Genomic DNA, 19445 nt, shown 5'->3' with positions numbered 1-19445 from the left:
AAAGCCAGCAGAGCATCTGAGTCTTTAAAATAACCACTACAATTTATCCTCCTTTTGAAAAGGCTCAATGAGATTATAAAAGAAAAAAAATGAGTGTTTCTAATGATTTTCAAACCAAATATAATGCAAAGCTTTGTTTACACTGTGACTTCGCTAGTGACGATTTTTCGTGGAATAATGCTTCTCAACCTTTTCTACCAAAGTACCTTTTAAGGGCAGAGAAAAGGATACAATCTAGGAATCCAGGAGGTGGTCTAGCCATGAAAATATTTACTAATTCTTGAGTTTTGTCTTGAGCGTTCAAAGAAATCTGTATTTTCTCTACTCCATAGGGTATTTAAACATAAAAGTGGTTAACTCTCTCCTGTGTTTCCCAATGCCTCCTCCCCACCCCCTAATCAGTATAAGCTATGCAATGTTTAGTCTCTGGTCTTGTATATTTCCATCAGAAAGTCACATCCTACTAGGGACAGTACCCTTGTCTCAGAAGCACCACTGTCAAGGAAATGCAAGTCTGAAAATAACTGTAAAGCCAACTGGCCTCTAAAAGATCATCCCCACCCATATTTCTCACATTCCCCCATTACTACACATAAGCTCCTTTAGGGCAGAGATCATGACATAACCATCTCTGAATCCTTCAGAGCCTCTAACAGAGTACCTTTATGCATAGTAGAATTCTGGAAGTATTCACAGAAGGAAGGAAGGATGGAATAGTAAGCAGACTTAATTCAAAAGGCCAACCTAATTGTAAATGTAATTTTAGGAGGCTTATCAAAAAGTTTACAATTTCCTCAAACTTAACTTTTCAATGATGATAAACTGTTAGATTCTTCTCTAAAAGCCCAGCAAAAAAGTGAGGTAACAGTTGAGACTTTAATTTTATAGCAGCAATGAATTTTTCTATTAAAATTGGTCAGTCAACATAATATATATCATTTACAACAAAGAAATTTGTGTAGCATTTCTTCAGTTCATGGATGCAGTTAAGATACCTTTCCTTAAATTGTTCACTTTTTCATAAGTAATATATTGTTTTATACAAAAATCTTACATATTTCAGAATGATTAATTATAAAGTTATTTAAAATTCAAATACCTGAGTTCTTTAAAAAGTTCAACATTCTGGTGAGTCATCAAATTGTTTAGAAGCCATTCAAGGCACCTGAAATTAAAACAGGGAACTATTACATTATACATCATGTATTTATGATTTATTAAGTAAGACTTACAGTTGAAATAAAAACAATATTAGTCTTGCTAGGACATGCTCAATTTTTTTTAACGGTTGAAAATTTAGTATTTTTGTCAGCAGTTATTAAGAGACTATTCCCTTTGTATTAATAAGAGCATTTCTAATTAAGAAAACTTCATTTCAAGCTTGTGTTAAATGGTTTATTAAAGGCTTTACATACTTCTGTTACCTTCTTTATAATCTGAAAATAGTACTGCAATTTTTCAAGTGTTAAAAAGATTGTCAGTAGTTGTACTGATATGACGTCTATTATGCCTGTTACTTGAAAGAATAGAAAACCTACTGTAAAGAGTAACCATAGTTTTTACAAGCATGTATAACTCACCCATGGTCACTTATAAAGACAACACTTTTGAGGAATTTACTAATCAGTCCAAATGTAAAAGGGAATTTTTTATAACAAAATTCTATTCCTCCCCATTTTCTTCTTTCTTATACCTATACATTCTCTTAAGAAACCAAAGCAGCCAAATTCCCAAAAGTGGGATGGGAGAAAAAACAAAAGGATAACTCACTTTTTCTTTACAGAATCTAATCCATAGGTCCCTGCTGATGTGTAATAGCCACATACAGTTTTCACATTAATTGTTTCCTTCATTGTCTCACCACACTGCTGTATTAAACCATCCTGTAAATATAAATAAGCACTGGAAAGGCCCATTTCATGTGGGGAAAATTAGGTCTGAATATGTGCTTTTACATTTTAAAAAGTAAAAAAAAAAAAAAAAAGAAAAAGAAAAGAAAGAAAACTCATTAAGTGCAGCAAGCCTAAGTTTTTCATAAGTCCAGTAAAAATACCTAAAGAAAAATCCTTCAAGTAATCAACTAAATACTTGGAATTGAAAATGAAAGGGAGAGGGTAAAAGCAGTAAGGTAAAGATGAATATTGTTATTCTCTTTCTTTTCTATTCTTCCCCTCCATGGGACCTTTACAAATTTAAGCAGCATTCTGTCAGTATTGGCAGTTCTTTACATAGTCAGTTGACCATGTGATGGGCTAGGCAAGTAAACTATCAATCATCAGAAAGTGTTTATAAAGTTTAAAACATTTATAAATAGCTAAGAGATGCGCCCAAATCAAATATATTGTTTTCAACTTACACTGAAATTTTAATCTAAAAGGCTTCTACAGAAAATTTCAAATAACTAACTTTATTCAATATATGGAAAGCATACTGTCTCTTTTTGCTCGAATTTCTGAAATATATTAGTGCAAGTATATTATTAAGTTAAATAGTTAAGTCATAAAGATAATGCAGAAAGTGGATTTAGAACAAAACCAAAAAGACTAGTTAGAAAATAAGGTATACTTAGTAGAAATAAGTACTGAAAGAATTAAAACATTTTAAAAATCAAATGACCACAACCAAGTATATTTAGCAAGCTATTAACTAATACTTCAAATAAATCAGTATACAAATACCACATAAAAGGAAACTTAATTAACTTCTTTAAAGATCAAAATAATATGTTGACGCTATTAGGATTTTAAACTTACCTGGAAGTTATTCTAGATTCCTCTTCTTTCCTATTAACCTCTTGTCTGTCACCAAGTCCAGTGGATTATTCCTGCCTAACCTCTATGATATTCAACAGTCTCCTCTCCATTCTTTAATTTTTAATTTTTTTAAAGTTTATTGGCGTAACGGTTAATACAATGATATAATTTCTTCTCCATTCTTATTGCTACGACCCTAATTTACACCCTTACTTGGACTATTGCAATAGGTTTTATATTCATCTTTCCTCCAATCCATCCTTTACATTGTTCCTGAAGCATTCTTTCTAAAACATAGCTTTGTCTTTCCCCTGATTAAAATCTTCCGAAGGTACTTATATAAAGTCTAAACTTCTTAAAAAGTACAGAGAACTTCCATGATCTGGCTTTTGCCTCCCCCTCTCCAACCCTTCTTATATTCTATGCTGGAGCCATGTTCCACTCACATTCTCTAATCCTCCAGTTCCGCATCTCTGGATCTTAAAGTTTATTGCCTGAAATGCTCTTCCTTCCTCTCTCTTCTTACTTTGCAAAAGAAATACATTTTCAGTTTTCAAGACTCAACCTCAAACACTACTTCCTTCTTTAACATCGCAAGGTGGAAGTGACCACTTTGTGCACCCATAAATCCTACAAGATGCTTATTATCATACCTATAATATTGGAAGTCTTACTTTATACCTTTGGGTCTGCATATCAACCCTCCTTCCCCTGCTTCACACTCATTATACTGTGAGTTTCTTGAAGGTGGGGACTATATCTTAATTTACTTTTGGATCTTTATGCCTAGTTTGGCACATTGCTCAATACACTTCTATTGAATGAACAAATCTGTCATTCTACTAATAGACTATATACATTTATGTGGTTTACACACAATTATTTCATAATTAAGAAAAAGTTTACATAGTAGGCACTCAATGTTTTTTGAACCTATGACCTAAATGAATTAGTAATTATAAGCCACCTAACTTCATAAGTCAAGATAAATCATTAATGAATAGAAATCTGTAAATGGACTTAGACAAGTAAATTCTTTCCACATTATAGTTATTCTAAGACACCTGCACAGAAATAGTTTGCTTTCATCTTACACAGTATATCACGATCCCTTCAGTCATAATAATTTGCTTTTGGTTAAGCATTTTAAATGACATCACGAATGGCATATTTATACATTTCAGTTTTATTTTAAAAAGCTAAGCTTAATTTTTGTTTTTAGAATAGGTACTTTGTAACAAAGATACAGCTGTGATCCTTTCTTTGATGTGCATACTTACCAACTGTAGCATACAAGCTGCTGCCAAAATGGCAATAACTCGACTGGGCTTTATTAAGACATCATCTCGATACAGTGATCCAAATGCAACCTGCAGTGCTGAAAGCAAAAGGACACATGCAGAATGAAATAAGGTATCTATAAGAGTACTATAAATATAACTGTCTTTACCCACTAAGACATATGAGAGTATGTACTTAAAAGGATAAGAGAACTTTCACTAATTAAAATGTTAATAATGGTTACTGACCAATGGTGCTAATTTAATAATAACTTTATAAATTTCCATTTATTTTACCAAATTGAACCGGATTCCTCTACAGCTAATCTTGACATTAGTGGTCAGAATTCAGGCACCCTTGGAAAAACTTTGATAAAGATACCCCTAAGTAGACCAATCATTAAGTACACAGACACAATGATAATCGTAACCCTGGTGCTTTCAGTGCTTTACCACTGGGGAGTACGGAATAGGGCATGGTTCTGGCCATGCCACACTCTCACCCAGCAACCACAGCTCTCTAAGCCTGTCCATCCCTTACTCCACTGCTGCTCTCATCTATGTCTCACACAGTTTGTTTTGTTAATATTCTTAATTTGTCTTTTTGCCTATGTGGTAAGCACTGGGTACTTCCCGTTGAGCTATCAACGAGGGAGCAGAAGGAGCACTGGAAAAGCAATTAGGAAAACTAGTCTAATCTGGGCTCGCTCAATTGCTCTGAAAACTAAAATAAGCTCTTAAATCCTTTGGGCCTCAGCTTTCTCAACTAAAAACCCTTATACTAAGTAACACTGATTATATAATTTGTATCCTATTGTTCCCAGAAAAGGTCTTCATATATAGGGAATGATCTATTATTATTATTTATCAGCTTTTCTATGTAATTAAAATGGTTATATTTTTCCTTCCTTCACCCTACATCCTCCATATCCCAGGCGGGTATATTTACAAATATAAGTAAATGGATTGATATGACCCACATGACTAAAAAGATGAGGGATAAGTAGAACAGAACTGATGAGCTATGGAGTAAATCAATGTAATGTTGTCGCTTTGGGGTTAAATGAAACTTTTTCTAATTTACGAGGTTAGAAGAAAATGTTTATTTTTTACCAAAAGAACAAAAGGTTATGTTTTTATGATTCTGCATAATAGCAATAATTATGGTGGTGGTTACCTTCTACATCAATATTCTGGTCAGGAATCTCCAGTTCAATAATATTCATGCTGGATTCTTTCCAAGAACCACTGAACATACTAGAAAAGTAGCCAGACTTAAAAAAGAAAAAATCAACAATTATCCAGTACTTTCTGTGTCTTCCAAATTATTTCCCCGTTTCTAAATTTAAGCCAACTATTCTATCAAAACTAATCCATTCTATTATTTAAGGAAAAAAATAATTGCCAAACATGTCTATAGGAGAAAAGAGACTGAGATAAGGACACCATTAGGTATATAAAATATTTTCGGCTTAATACTAATTTAATGAAAACTAAACCAAAGTCTCATATCACTATAAAACCTGAATTTCTATATTCTATTTAAACCTCAGTAGCTTTTTACTCAGTTAAAACAATTTCTGAGTATATTACATGTATATGTTTTCCTTCTCAATGACATTCTAAGTTCAAACTTAGAAATTATGTTATATATTTAAGTATCTCTCATAAACATATGACAACACACAAGGTGAATACATAAAAATGTACTGAGGAAGAGAACAGACTAAAAGCCATCAAACTGTTAAATCCTTCTTGTACCTCAGTGGCTGTAAAGGGTCCAGACCAGACCAGAGCCAACACTAATGGGATGATCCCCAAGAAATTAGGGAAAATCAAAAGTTTAGTTTTCTCTAATCAAAAAATTCTAGAATGAACCTGAATTCTTGGAAAGGTACCAGAATGGATGAAATCTTTAGTTACTTCCTAGATAGCACCTCTCATAATTAAGAATTATTTTGGAATTGATCAAATATTAACTAATTCATTTAAAAAATTTTACTGAGTACTTAGTCTATATAAGGCACTGTGAATACAGTGTAAACAAAACACATTGCTTTGTCCTCAGGGGGCTTATATTTTAGCGTAAGGCTTGCACCATAATTAATCTAGTTTCTCTTGAGAGGGATAGCCTTAACAGGGGCATGCGCAGCCTTAAATTCACAAAACTGCTTTGAGATTAAAAAAGAAAGATATGGCTCGTATCCTCAAATTGAGACTAATATTCTGATATTCTAGGTTATATTCTTTAAGACGAAATAAAACTGTTCCAAAAATTAATAAAAAAAAACCAGTATGATTAAAATGTTAGAGAAAAATTCCATTCAAATGTTTCAACGGAAAAATCGTAAACTATACTGTTTTACCAGTAATTATTGTCAAATAAAGAAAAAGAGAGGGAAAATATAAGCTCCACAGGATAAGAACTGAATTGTTCACAGTTCTATTCCCAGTGCCTAGAACAATGATTTAAAGAAAGAATAGATAGATTTGATGAAAACAAACAAACAAACCCACGAATTAAGTATCTGAGCCATTTGAGCAACATTACCTCTTATTTTGAAAATTTTGAATCTTTAAAATGGGTTGGCAGATAATAATATTTTCAGTACAGAAATCAAATAGATACATCAGCTAAATGACTTAGTCTATATACTTTTTTGGTGTTGTCTCTAAGATAACTGCATTTTCCAGGAAAGAAGGAAGAGTTAAGTGTTAAAAACTTTCCATTCACATTCAACCTTAACTACAAAGCCACATTTCAGATGAATTTACCCAATTTAAAAAAATCATATACAAAATAAACAAATTCAGCAATCTTAACTTTAATATTAAATATTTTTTTTCTGTAACTATTTTCTTTTGTCAACAGAAGGCACCAAAATAAGCACCTTAATGAGTAATGACAAAAAGGTATTGTTAGGCTAGTATGGCCATGAAAATCCACAGTCTGTTTTCTAGAACAAACTAAGTTTTCACTAATAATGTTTGCCATATTTCTAATAAAATAAGACTTTTTATCAGATGATAGGACTCTACAACTGTCCATGCAAAAGATTACTGTGAAATGCAATAAGAACATGACTTAAAACAGGTTTTTTTACTCAATGACACAGTCAACAGTATGGTGGTTACCAGAGGGGGGAGAAGGTGAGAGGACGTAGAAGACAATAAAGAGGAGTCAACTATATAGTGATGGAAGGACATTAAACTTTGGGTGATGAGCTCACAATGCAATATACAGGTGATGTATTATAATACTGTATACTGGAAACTTATGTAATATTATTAGCCAATGTCATCCAAATAAATTTAATTTAAAAAGAGTTTGAGTTTTTTTGACTACCTTCATTACTCAAATTGAAAAATGAAATACTTACTTGACATAAATATATTTTGTGTAAGCTCCACTCTTCTCCTAAAGCACAAATCTTAATGTCACTATTTTCACCATTCAAAAATAATGTTTGATAGATATATTTGGATGTACTCTTCAATTTCTTCCTGTTAAAAGAAATGTAACTATTTACATATGTGTAAAACTGAATGTTTTACTCATTTTGCATATAATTCAAAATATTCCTTTTGTTCAATTTCTATTAAATAGAGCCAACTTGTGTAAAAGGACAGAGGGATATTATATATTTAAATTTGCTCATGTATGGAAGAGTACATAAGAAACTAATAATAGTGGTTATCTCTGGGGTACTCTATTCCCAAGAGGGGTAACAGTATGAGACGGAGGCAGTATGAGAGAGAGACTTTTTGCTGTACACAATCTTTTTACAATTTTTGATATTTGAACTATGTAAATTACCCATTCAATAAATTAGAATAAGAGTACTTTTTACTTATTTCATTATTTAGAAATCAGCACTATAGAGGATCTCAATACAATTGCAATAACCACTATGCAACTACAAAATGAAGATCATGAGTAAAAATTTCACCCATCCAAGTAATTTTTAAAATAACTGACATTTAATATTATTTTGGTACAAAAGTAGTCTAAAAATTAATTAAAATGTCCCCCAACCTCACTGAACAATTGGTTTGCAGCCTTAGATCAAAGGTTTTCAAAACTATACTCAGTGGAAAAGTGTCTTAGTGGCCACGAGAGACAGTTGAGGAGTGACCTCTAGGCATCCCACCTAACTTCAACCAGAACAGCGTTCGCATATTATATCTGCAAACATCTTGGATTTATGTATAAGATTTAATTTAAATGAATAAGTTTTAAAATAAAGTTTGATAATCATAGCTCAAGATGGTCCAGTAAATAAGAAAAGCCCTTGGTAGAGGCTGATAAGGATCTTTTCTTCCTGGCCAATCCTGACAGCTTTTTTAGTAGTTAAAACTTTTTAGTCTTTAAAAAAAAAAAAATGAAGTAATTCAGATGGTGTCATGAACCAGTGTATTTAACATCTCTTCCTAACAGACAGTAAAAATAGCACATGCTTTGTTGGTGAACAGACTTAGGTTTGAGTCTCAGCTTCACCACAGCTCAGTTACCCCAGATGTCAAGAGAATATCAGTAGTATCCACTTCATTGGTTTACTGTGAGAAATAAATGAGACAATGTAGTTTTCAGTTCCTGATAGCATTTTCTCCGACTTACATTAAAAGATTTAAAGTATAGAAAGGACTAAGCCCACAACAGCAAAAAAAGGTGAGGGTGGGCTTATCACCTGATGAGAGAATTCTATAGATCTGGAAATCAGAAAACAAACTGGAATGGAAAAAGCACTGAGAGCCATGGTCTAAAATATATCATGAAGGTCTAGGAGGGAGGCTGAAGCCCATCTGCACTTTAAACCCGTGCGTGTGTGTGTGTGTGCGCTGGAGGATGAGGTCTCTGGGGAAACAAAAGGCAAACGTAGGAAGTAAGGCAAATAATGGGAAATTTGTTGGTCTAAAATATATCATGAAGGTCTAGGAGGGAGGCTGAAGCCCATCTGCACTTTAAACCCGTGTGTGTGTGTGTGTGTGTGTGTTGGAGGATGAGGTCTCTGCGGAAACAAAAGGCAAAAGTAGGAAGTAAGGCAAATAATGGGAAAATTTGTTCTAATGGCCTTCTCCGCTCTCTATGAAAACAGAGCACCGGTATCTCAGGCAGGCATGAAGATTCCAAGGCTCTTCTAGAAAGAAAGAATAAATCTATTAGGAAGATCTAAGGCTTTAGTAGGTGTTGGTGTGCAGACAAAGCAATTCTCATTCTGGCATATGAGAAATCTGTAACCTGGTAGTTTTCAAACTATTCGCCCTAAATTGTGGTTCCCAAACCACGTCAAAGCACCTGGAGCACCACAGGAAACTCAGATAGGCATGTAGAATATTTTAAATTTGAAGGAAACGGCAACATTTTTCAGATACCAGACAATCTATTATCATTAAGTTGTTTGGATCTATGAGGTATTTCTTTAGGACCAGAGGTGCCATGAAAAAAAATTACTGAGAAACTAAGGGTGCTATAGACAAAGAAAGTTTGGGAATCTCGGCTCTAAGACAAAGCATGCCCCAACCATATCCAATTTAGTAGCCAATCTTCATACTCAAAGGGGAGGCTTTACAGAAATAGACCTATTTACTCAATTAAAACACACACACGCCTATTACTCATTCTTAAATATACATGGACAACCAAGGATCAAGCAACCTGAGGAAAATTAACGGTATTAAAGACAATTAAGAGAGAAACTGGCTCCAGAGGAAACATAAATCAGGGAAAAGAGAACTTAAAAACAAAACAAAAACACTCTAAAACATCTAGAGATCTGAGGACATTACATTTACAAAATATCAGGATGCTATAATAAAGAATTACTGAGAACAAGGAAAAAAAGAGCTCTTAGACACTAAAAACATGATTGCTGAAATTAAAAAGCCAAAAGAGAACCTGAATTGACTACAAAGCTAAGAAAATTTCTCAAACATAAAGCTAAGACCTAGAAAGGAAAAAAAATGAAAAACAGGTACAATCCAAGAAATCCAAAATCCAGTTAGGTGGGGTCCAAGAAAGAGAAAACAAAGATAACAAGAGAAAGGAAATTATGGAAAAAAATCAATGGAAGAAGGTTTTTTTCCAATAAAGTAGCTCTAGATTGTGAGGATACATCAAGTATCAAGGCCATTAAAAGACTCACACTTAACACATTCTACTTAAATCCTAAATTCCAAAGAAAAAATTCCAAAAAGTCCATAGAGGAAAAAAATGGTCACCTAAAAAGAAAAGAGAATCAGACTAGCATTGTATTTCTCATCAACATTGTGGGCTAGAAGACAATGAAGTAATATAATATCATCAAAGATATTGTTATTTTGGATTTGATGTCCATATCCAGCCAAAGGATAAATAAAGTGAGAGACTAAATTTATATTTAGACAAGCACAAATTACCTCCTTTTGTACCCTTTCTTAAGAAAATAGTTGAGGATGTAGTTCCCTAAAATAAGAAAGAAAAAGATAAAGGCTACTGAAACAAGTGGATTCAATCCTAGAGATGGGGTGAAAGTCCCAGGATAAATGTAGACCTAGAGATCAAGAAATCCAGATTAGGAAAGGAGGATACAGGGACCCAGGAGGGAAGCCTTGAGTTTAGTGGAGAAGGAGTCCCTAGATGTGTCTGGAAAGAGAAGAATCTGAAGATATGATGAAGGAATATTATCTTGTAACAAGAGGAATAGGGGAAGAGGCAGTTAGAAACTTTAGGAAAACAAGCAAGCAATAAAAAAGGCATATCACGGTAAGATACAAATGAAAGCAGGGCCTGACAATGCACTTGATGGAATGTAAGAAAAAGATTCCATTTAACTATGAGATTAGAAAATTTCTCCAAGAGAAAAACGAGGTTGTGACATTGGGCCCAAAAAGTATGATTTATTGTCTTAGCACGCTACTCGATTCTTCAGTAAACAATATTTACATAGTTGTAACAACAAATACTATCTGCTAGATTTCAATTTTTAGTGACAATCTAGGGACAACACACTCAAGATCTGGTTGCAGAACAGTTGAGTTTTGAGTCTTGTTAATGTGAAGTAAAACATGCAGTTGATAAAAGGTATGAGGTGGAAGGTGGGCCTGGACACCAAAGCATGGAGTAGTTGGTTGAAGGGGGATACCACAACAGGCAGCCTGAGGAAGCGCACAAGTGCCAAATTTCTAGGTCTTAATATTTTCTTAAACCCTTCGCCCATGCTGGGCTAAATAAACTAAACATCTTCCACTGATATAAAACATACTGAATTCTGATGTGCATTTTCTAATAAAGGTTTGCTTTGAAGACTTTCCATTCCAGTCCACTCATGTAGTCCAGGGGTTGGCCAACTTTTTCTGCAAAGGTGTAGAAAGTGAATATTTTCAGTTTTGTAAGCCAGATGGCCTCCAAGCAAGTTTTGTCAGCATCCTAGTGGGCAGTTTCTTGCTTGCCAGCCTTAGCCTACCAACACTTCAGCAACCTTCTCCATCTTGTGGGCTATAGCCACATCTCTTCCAATATCTGAATCTCAGGTTGGAAAAGGTGGCCCTATTCCAAATTTGTTCATTACTTCAACATTCTGTTTCAGCCCTTGAGAAGTGACTGCTCCCTATTCTCTACTACTGTATTTTTTAGAGATCTCTTTATCTTAGTGGTTTACCTTAAATTCCGGTTAACTGCTAATAATGCTTATATTAAATATTCCCAGTTCAAATTACTGCGTTCAAATCTCTTTCAAATGGACCCTAACATACATATTTCAATAATGACATATTAAATATAAGTGGTCTAAATACTAATTAAAATGCAGAGATTATCCTAGTGGATTTTTTAAAAACAAGACTCAAATTATATGCTGTCTACAAGATACCTACTTTAAATATACAGACACGGGCAAAAAGAGAAAGGATGGAAAAAGATGTACCTTTTAAACACTTATCAAAAGAAAATTGTGTTGGCTAAATTCCCAAAGATAAAGAGAGGCATTTTGTAATGATGAAGGCAGCCAATTGATCAAGGAGACATAATATGGACTGAGTGCTTCTGTACCAGGCACCGTGTATTGTGTGCATTCTAATAACCGTCAAACCCTAGTATTAGTATCCCCATTTTACTTATAAGGAAATAAGGCTATTGGGTGCAGAATACAGACTAGAACTCAGAATCTGAGCTGTTAAAAGTATACTATACTAACTCTCCAAAAAGGTAACTGAACAATTGACAGTCAGGATTCATTTCTGTAAATAAAAACGAATATTACATAACTGTATGAAAAATTTTATAAATCTATTAACATGTTATCTACCATTTATTTTACGATATCAATGCTTGTGTAGCAAAAAGATTTTGAATACTTTTTAATTTCATTAAAAAATTACATCTATGTGACTCCACTGATGATCTTTAAAAACAAAGCAACCAGATTGTTTATGTGACAACATATTCTACTTATACTACATCTAGTTCACAGGTAAATACCCTCGTTTTCAACTCTTCGAAAAAAGGTTAAGCAAGCTGCAACACAGCCTGGCATATATCCACCGTCAACGTTCAAGTGCTAGAGACTTTTGAAAGACTATTCTCAGTAAGGAACATAGGTACATTATTGATAAATTTAACCATTACTGTTGAAGAGAACTGTATGTAATCCTTTCCCCTGCACTGACTGGACGATAATAAGGGTGTCTATTTCAGAGACTAAATTTACGTGTCTGTACTATTTAAGGCAACCGACGCAAACCAACTTATTCTACTGTCACACACTCAGAGAGGACAAAGGTGTATTACGGAAGGCCAACCTGCTGGTCGAGTCTAAGGTTTAATGAGGCGCAAGCTTCAGCTTGGCGTTTCTCAGTCTCGTCTTGGTCTATAACATCACCCTGGCAGCGTCTGTGGTTTATAATCCAGAACACCAGGCGTCTCCCAAGGTACTCCCCAACCTCCCTGCATCAAGTCGGCTCCCACGTTTACCCTGTCAAGGACATGTCCGCTCCCACATGCACACCGGGCACCTGGCTCGTCCCCTGGCCGGGCTGCGGGGGGTCGCCCAGCAGGCTCCGGCGCGTCTCCCAACATACCTTCGAGGGGTGTTGAGGAGCCGCTGATGCTCGTCCCCTTCCTCCTCATCCTCGTCTGTCTCGGAGTCCGGGTGACAGTAGCAGAGGGCCCCGCTGCTTCGCTTGCGCTTGCGGCTGCCCGGGCAGTAACAGAAGCCGTGGCCAGCCGCATCGCCGCCAGTGTCCTGCCTCCGGGCCGAGCCCCCTGCCCCAGACCCCGGCTCCTGCTGGGCTTGGGTTCGCCCAGGATGGCGCAGCACTCGGCTGCTCAGTGAGCCCATGGGCCACGGCTCCCCGGGATTTCAGGGAGGGTACCTCGGGAAGCCCAACTCAGGGAGCCCAGCAGACACGGTCTCCCGCCATGGTCCGGCCGCCGACGCCGGCCTCCACCTAGCCCGAGTGCCTACACGGCCACCTTCTCACGCGCAGCCCCAACCGTTGCAGCGGACGCTACCACCTCCATCGTCCGCCCCGCCCGCCGCGTCTATCCGCGCGGCGCGTCAGGACCGCAGGACCTTGGTTCCTCGCTTTCGCAACAAAGCGCGGACTGCGAGGCGCATGCGCGCGACGAGCCTCCGGAAAAGGCGGGGAAAGGGGTGTGCGTGACGGGTGGAGCCTGCGCGGAACGCGACGAGGGCAGGAGGGCTGACGCGCCCGTCCGGCGTTGCCTTCTGCCTTGCCGGCTAACAGAGTCTCACGCTATCCTAAATTTGGGGCCCACGTAGCTTTTAACGTTACTTCACACACCCCTTTGTTTTAACTAGACCGGAAATTGCAGCTCATTCTTTCTTCCTGGGTCTTGTGCTAGGTTAGGGGCCAAAAAAAGAGTGCTATTTTAGTTCTTCCTTGGGAGTCACCACGTGCTGGGTGGAGTTACACTCTGCGGAGGTGGGACAAGGCTTTCCTAGGGGGGAAGACCTAGAATGTGGAGTTTTGCTAGGGTCTTGGGTTTCTTAAACATCAACTCTCCTCTTTCCTAGGTGGGTTATGGTAAACGTTCCGTGCACTCTTTCCTTTCCTACGCACCCAGTGGCAGTGGGACATCTGAATAGGATATGTACTGGGACTGTCAGGGCTTAAAATGCCTTCTGGAGGCCTGAGCAAAATTTACAAGTATCTGAGCACATATTACAGGTGTCTGCCTACAGTATGTAGCCCTTGCTATGAACTCTGGTCAGGCAGCTTTCACTTTCTGACTCCCTCCTACTTTTTAAATTTTTATAATGAACTATCCCTAATGCAAGATTTTAAATGAATTATAATGAATTCCTCACAGTAATATGATATGGACCTACCACAACTATGATACATTTTAATAAAAACTTAAATGGATTATACTTGCTTTGATTCATTCTTTTAAATAAAACAATATAGATGGGTAGAAGCTTCATCTCCAACTCCATCTCTCTCCCTTCTCTATAGTGACCACTATCCTGGGAATGGTGTATATGATTCCCATGAATGTTCTTATATGTATACCCATTAGCAATATATTTTCTTTTGTACGTTTATACATAAATGGAATTATACTATGCCTATCATTCTGCACCTTTCTCCTCTCTCGAAATTATACTTTTGAGACTTACCAATTGACAAATCTCTAATTAATTTTCATGACTCGTATGACCCATACTTTGTTTAGCTTTTCCTTACTGAGGTATTAGGCTGTTTCTACTTCAATGCTCTTATAGAGCAGCAATGAACATCATGTGCAAGAGATTCACCGAGAAGATCCCCAGAAATGAATTTGATGAGAACTTTGAACTTTAACTGTTGTAAAATTGCTCTCCGAAATGATCACACCAATTTATACTGCCACCGGCGTATATACAGTTTGGGGGTCTCAGTGGACTTGGTGTCTGACTCACCCTGAGAAAGCAAAATTGAGAGAGGCTAGTTGAGGCAGCTTGTGGGGAGGGACGAGGAGAGGAGCAGAGAATGATGGCTGCAAGATCAGCCTGCATATCTAGAATGTTAGCACGAAGGATGTGAAAGTGTGGGCCACCATGATATCCAGTATGGGATCATCTTAGAGCTTGTGCAAGAAGCCTGGGTGGAAAGACAAACAGACTTTAGCACAGAGAACCTGAAAGTATCATCAAATTCATAAGGACTGAATAAAGAGCACTGCATTTGCCTTGCCAAAGGAACAGAAGATGAGTAGTTCTCTGGTGATGGGGTTGATAAAAAAGCCCAGGAGAATGCTCATCAGAATCAGCTTTAAGTATCTGCCGACATCACATAGCGCTGATCATGTACTACCACAGCATGGACAGTCAGCTAAGTACTTTCCAACTCCCCTTTACTCTCCCTGGCTAGGTTGGGAGTGGGGGTAGGCTATGGAAGAAAGCCTAAGTGGAGAAAGAAGGGAAGTCCACCAGCTTCCTGCTGGCAATAGGCCAGAGATGAATGAGGGTAGAAACCTCAACTATCAATCAAGTTTGGACTTTTAACTGGACAAATTTATTACGGAAATGACACTGTTTTATGACCTTAAGGGACTGCACAGTAGGATTTCTTATAACCTATTGTGACCAGAAAAGAGTGACCAGAAAAGTCATGGAATCATTCTATTTTCTATCTGAATTTTCATCTAAAAAAAAGGAGAACTAGGCTCAATAGATAAATGTAAATGGACAATGGGAGGAAAAAACCAAGTTGCTTCATAATTATATTCCAATGTCACGCTTGTTCAATATAACAAACTAAGATTCCTCCAAGGTGGCTTTATTCTGCCCTCTAGAAAGCTTCCAGTCGACAAATGCAATTTGTTTTAAAAATCTGGCTAAGTCATATAAAATTTAAAAATAAAATTCCATACTCTCTGGGTAGGTATTGAAGCAGCAGTACTATTTCCTATAGTTAACTGAAATGACTAAGTATTCACATAAACAGCTTTCACCAATAATTTGAACACTTATAAAAGGTAAGTAGAAACAAACTGAAAAATAAATCCTTATTATTTTACCCATCAAAATACAATAGATATTACAGAATGAACAAAGAACAAATATTCTTATTTAATATAAATGTTCTACTTAGTAAAATGGAGAGCATCACTCATGTTCAGGGAATAAATTAAATATATCATTTTATATCATTAAGTAGTAACATCATTTGGTATATGTGAACATTCGTTTTACAGTAGTAGTGAATATAAGATTATGTTATTTTTTCTTAATGTTGTAGTTCCTAATAAAAACTGAGTAATGCAAGTCCTACAAAAATACCTCCTTTCAGTGCCACAATGAAAAAACTCACAAATGAAAAAGAGAAAGACTATATCTCATTTTAAAGACATTTTATTAAAATTATTTTTCCACGTTGTATACAAACTGAACTTTTGAATTAAATCCAAATACACCTTCAGAATAATTCCAGAGTTGAAAGGCACAGTGTAAATATAAATTAATACAAATCAACGAAATCCACAATGGCAAAAAATTATTTTTACCACAAAAAATTTCCTTTAAGTAAAATTCAGAGGATTATAACATCACCAGAATACCTAGTTTGACACTTAATTTTTTTCCATTCATCTTAAATCTGGATTAAGACATTAACCATAATATTGTGGAATGTTCAGCATTTATGTTTGGTAACCAGACATATATGACCTGTATAGCCACGGTTAGAATTTATTTTATTCAGATAAATTGGTGATTTTGGTATACTTGAACCTGGAGAGAGTAAGTGATCTTAACATGAAAGTATCTCACACCAAACCTAGTGATGATCAAATAACACTATTGATAAAACCTAAACAAAGGACATTTGTGGATGGTTTCAAACTATGACTGTGTGAAATAGCAAATTGGACAAATATTCTTACTAACTAGATGCTCACAATTTTAAATCAAGAAATTACTAGCTGCTCGAAAAGTAGAATTAGGGAAGAAGAGTGATTTGAAAACAGTCTTCCAGGCTTCCACTTCAACAGTTTTTCACCAAAAAGAAAACATTAAGTAATTTAATATATTTCAGTTTCTGTGAAACACAAACGAGGAAGTGATCTGTTAAAAACATGGAGTACATTATTATTTCTAATTTTAAAGCTCCTTTTAGGTTTTATAAGCTTTGAAATGCAAGTACAGCTTTAAAGCATCATAACGAGTAATTATAGATGAATAATAATACAGTCTCTATCCTAGGAGGCATCTGTAGGCGTTTTAATTTGGAAATAAACATTCTGAGATATTGCTAATAGCAATGTAGAAAAAAGTTTTAAAAAAAAATCAAAGTTTTAGTTATCCTCTTATCTTTTGTGGATTTTCTTTTAATCATCTCCTCCACAGAGGATGAGCAGGACCTTCCTGTAGTCTCCAGATGTGTCACCCTGGGAACAAGGGAAGCAAAGTTAGTCAGATAAATGGGGTTTAAAATGGAATATACTACTCATAGTCATCTAGGTTAACTTTCTCAAGCTTGTCTGAATTTCTCTTAGTTTTTTTTTTTTTAAAAAAACATTTATTTATATTACAAAGCTAATGTTTAATGGAGAAAATAAAGACATTAAAGAACATAAAAATCATACATAATACCACCACTTAGAGATAACTATTCTTAACATTTTGGTTTGTGTATATCCTTCCAAGACTTTTTTATATGCATATAGAGTCCTATGTGATGGGACTGTAATATTCTTCTGTATTGTTTTTTTTATTTAATATAGCCTGAATATTTCCCTATTTTAATTCATTAAATATTCTTCTACATCATTCTTTAATGGTTACAGAATATTCTGCTGTACATATGTAAAATAATTTATTTGATCATCCTCCCATTGTTGAATATTTATGTTATTTCCAACTTTGCATTATTATAAACACTGCTGTAATAAGCATATTATAGTTAAATTTTTGTGCATTTTCTTGATGGTTTACTCAGGATGAATTTTCATAAAATGGGAATTACTGGATTGACGATCATGCATTTTCTAATGCCTTTTGATATGGGTTGCAAAATAGCCTTACAGAGATGCTATAATTTCTACATAGAAATTTTCATGGCCTAATTAATAGATCAATTTTTGTTAGTGCTTCTTGGGCACTAGAAAAGATGGAATCTCTGTTTATAAGGTTCAGAGTTTAATATATCTATTATTCAAATCTTAATATTATCCTTGTTTCTACTTTGCCTCACTGATCTGCCAAAGGATAAGGGTATGCTAAAGTCTCCCTAGGATTTCCATCAATGTCTTCTTTTGGAACCTTAAGTTTCTTTATGTAATTTAAATGCAATACTATTTAGCACCTAAAATTTCATGAGGGTTTAATTTTTGTTGTGATTGCTGTCTTTATCAACATAAAGTGACTTGTTTTCTCCCATATAATGTTTTTTCTCCTTAAATTCTTTTTTTTTTAAACTTATTATGTAATCTCTACTTTTTTTTCTGTATTTGTAAAATGTTCTTTTCCCTGGCCTTTTTTTAGCTTCTTACATGTCATTGTAATTTAGTTGTTTCTTATAAACAGCCTGGTTGGGCTTTATATTTTTACCTTATTTGAGAGTTTACTTATTTTTATTGTAACTTACAGTTTTATCTTATTTCTGTCATTTTTTCATATTATTTACATATTTATATTTCTATTGTTTTGACAATTGTTATAGAACTGGCAATGTATTCCTTATTTTTAATCTTTTCCAGTGTTTGTGTATGTGCATATATATTTACATATTTATATAAATACAAACACGTAATATAAATTTATTTATAGTGATGTTTCCCCAGGCCAATCAATATTTTTGTATCCTATCATTTCAGTGTCTGTATAGTATTACACTATATGAATTTTCCATAAATTATTTAAGTCATCACCTGTTGGTTAATAAAAATAATACTATAAAATAAATTATATACTATAAAAGTATGCCATATTATTTATCCAAATATAAATAAAATCATGTAAATAACATAAATAATACACTGAAAATATAATATTTAGTGTACTTTCAAAATTCATGAAACTATTTTTTTCAGATTCTTTCACAGATTTTTAAAAATTGTGGTGAAATATATAACAAAATTTGCCATTTTAGTCATTTTTAAGTGTACAATTCTGTGGCACTAATACATTCATATGTTGTGCAACCTTCATTGCTATCTCCAAAACCCTTTCATCACCCCAAACAGAAATTCTGTCACCAGAAAGCAGTAACTTTCCATTTTCCCTCTTTGCCCAGCCCTTGATAACCTCTAGCTGCTTTTTGTCTCCATAAACTTACCTGTTCTAAATATTTCATATAAGTGAAACCATACAGTGTTTGTCCTTTTGTGTCTGGGGTATTTCACTGAGCATGTTTTCAAGGTTCATCCATGTTTCAGGCACATCATTCTTTTGTTTATCCATTCATCTGTTGATGGATACTTAGGTTGTTT

The 19445-nt window shown here is 35.1% G+C and overlaps 2 protein-coding genes across 2 annotated transcripts in view; both read right to left on the bottom strand.

Annotated features, from left to right (window-relative positions):
* Nucleotides 1-13611, bottom strand: part of GMCL1 (germ cell-less 1, spermatogenesis associated) — a 39586-nt gene extending 25975 nt beyond the window's left edge. The window contains exons 1-6 of the mRNA XM_016161375.2: nucleotides 13088-13611; nucleotides 7414-7537; nucleotides 5211-5307; nucleotides 4034-4131; nucleotides 1771-1883; nucleotides 1100-1165 (exon numbers count right to left, since the gene is read on the bottom strand). Coding sequence (XP_016016861.1) covers nucleotides 1100-1165; nucleotides 1771-1883; nucleotides 4034-4131; nucleotides 5211-5307; nucleotides 7414-7537; nucleotides 13088-13347 — 758 coding nt within the window. The 5' untranslated portion in view covers nucleotides 13348-13611. The remainder of the gene's footprint in view (nucleotides 1-1099; nucleotides 1166-1770; nucleotides 1884-4033; nucleotides 4132-5210; nucleotides 5308-7413; nucleotides 7538-13087) is intronic.
* A 2739-nt stretch (nucleotides 13612-16350) lies between these two features.
* Nucleotides 16351-19445, bottom strand: part of ANXA4 (annexin A4) — a 53592-nt gene continuing 50497 nt past the window's right edge. Inside the window, exon 13 of the mRNA XM_036224480.1 lies at nucleotides 16351-17402. Coding sequence (XP_036080373.1) covers nucleotides 17343-17402 — 60 coding nt within the window. The 3' untranslated portion in view covers nucleotides 16351-17342. The remainder of the gene's footprint in view (nucleotides 17403-19445) is intronic.

Source organism: Rousettus aegyptiacus, unplaced genomic scaffold (genome assembly GCF_014176215.1).
Source record: "Rousettus aegyptiacus isolate mRouAeg1 unplaced genomic scaffold, mRouAeg1.p scaffold_m13_p_7, whole genome shotgun sequence".
NCBI lineage: Eukaryota > Metazoa > Chordata > Mammalia > Chiroptera > Pteropodidae > Rousettus > Rousettus aegyptiacus.
This window is presented reverse-complemented; position numbering and strand designations above follow the sequence as displayed.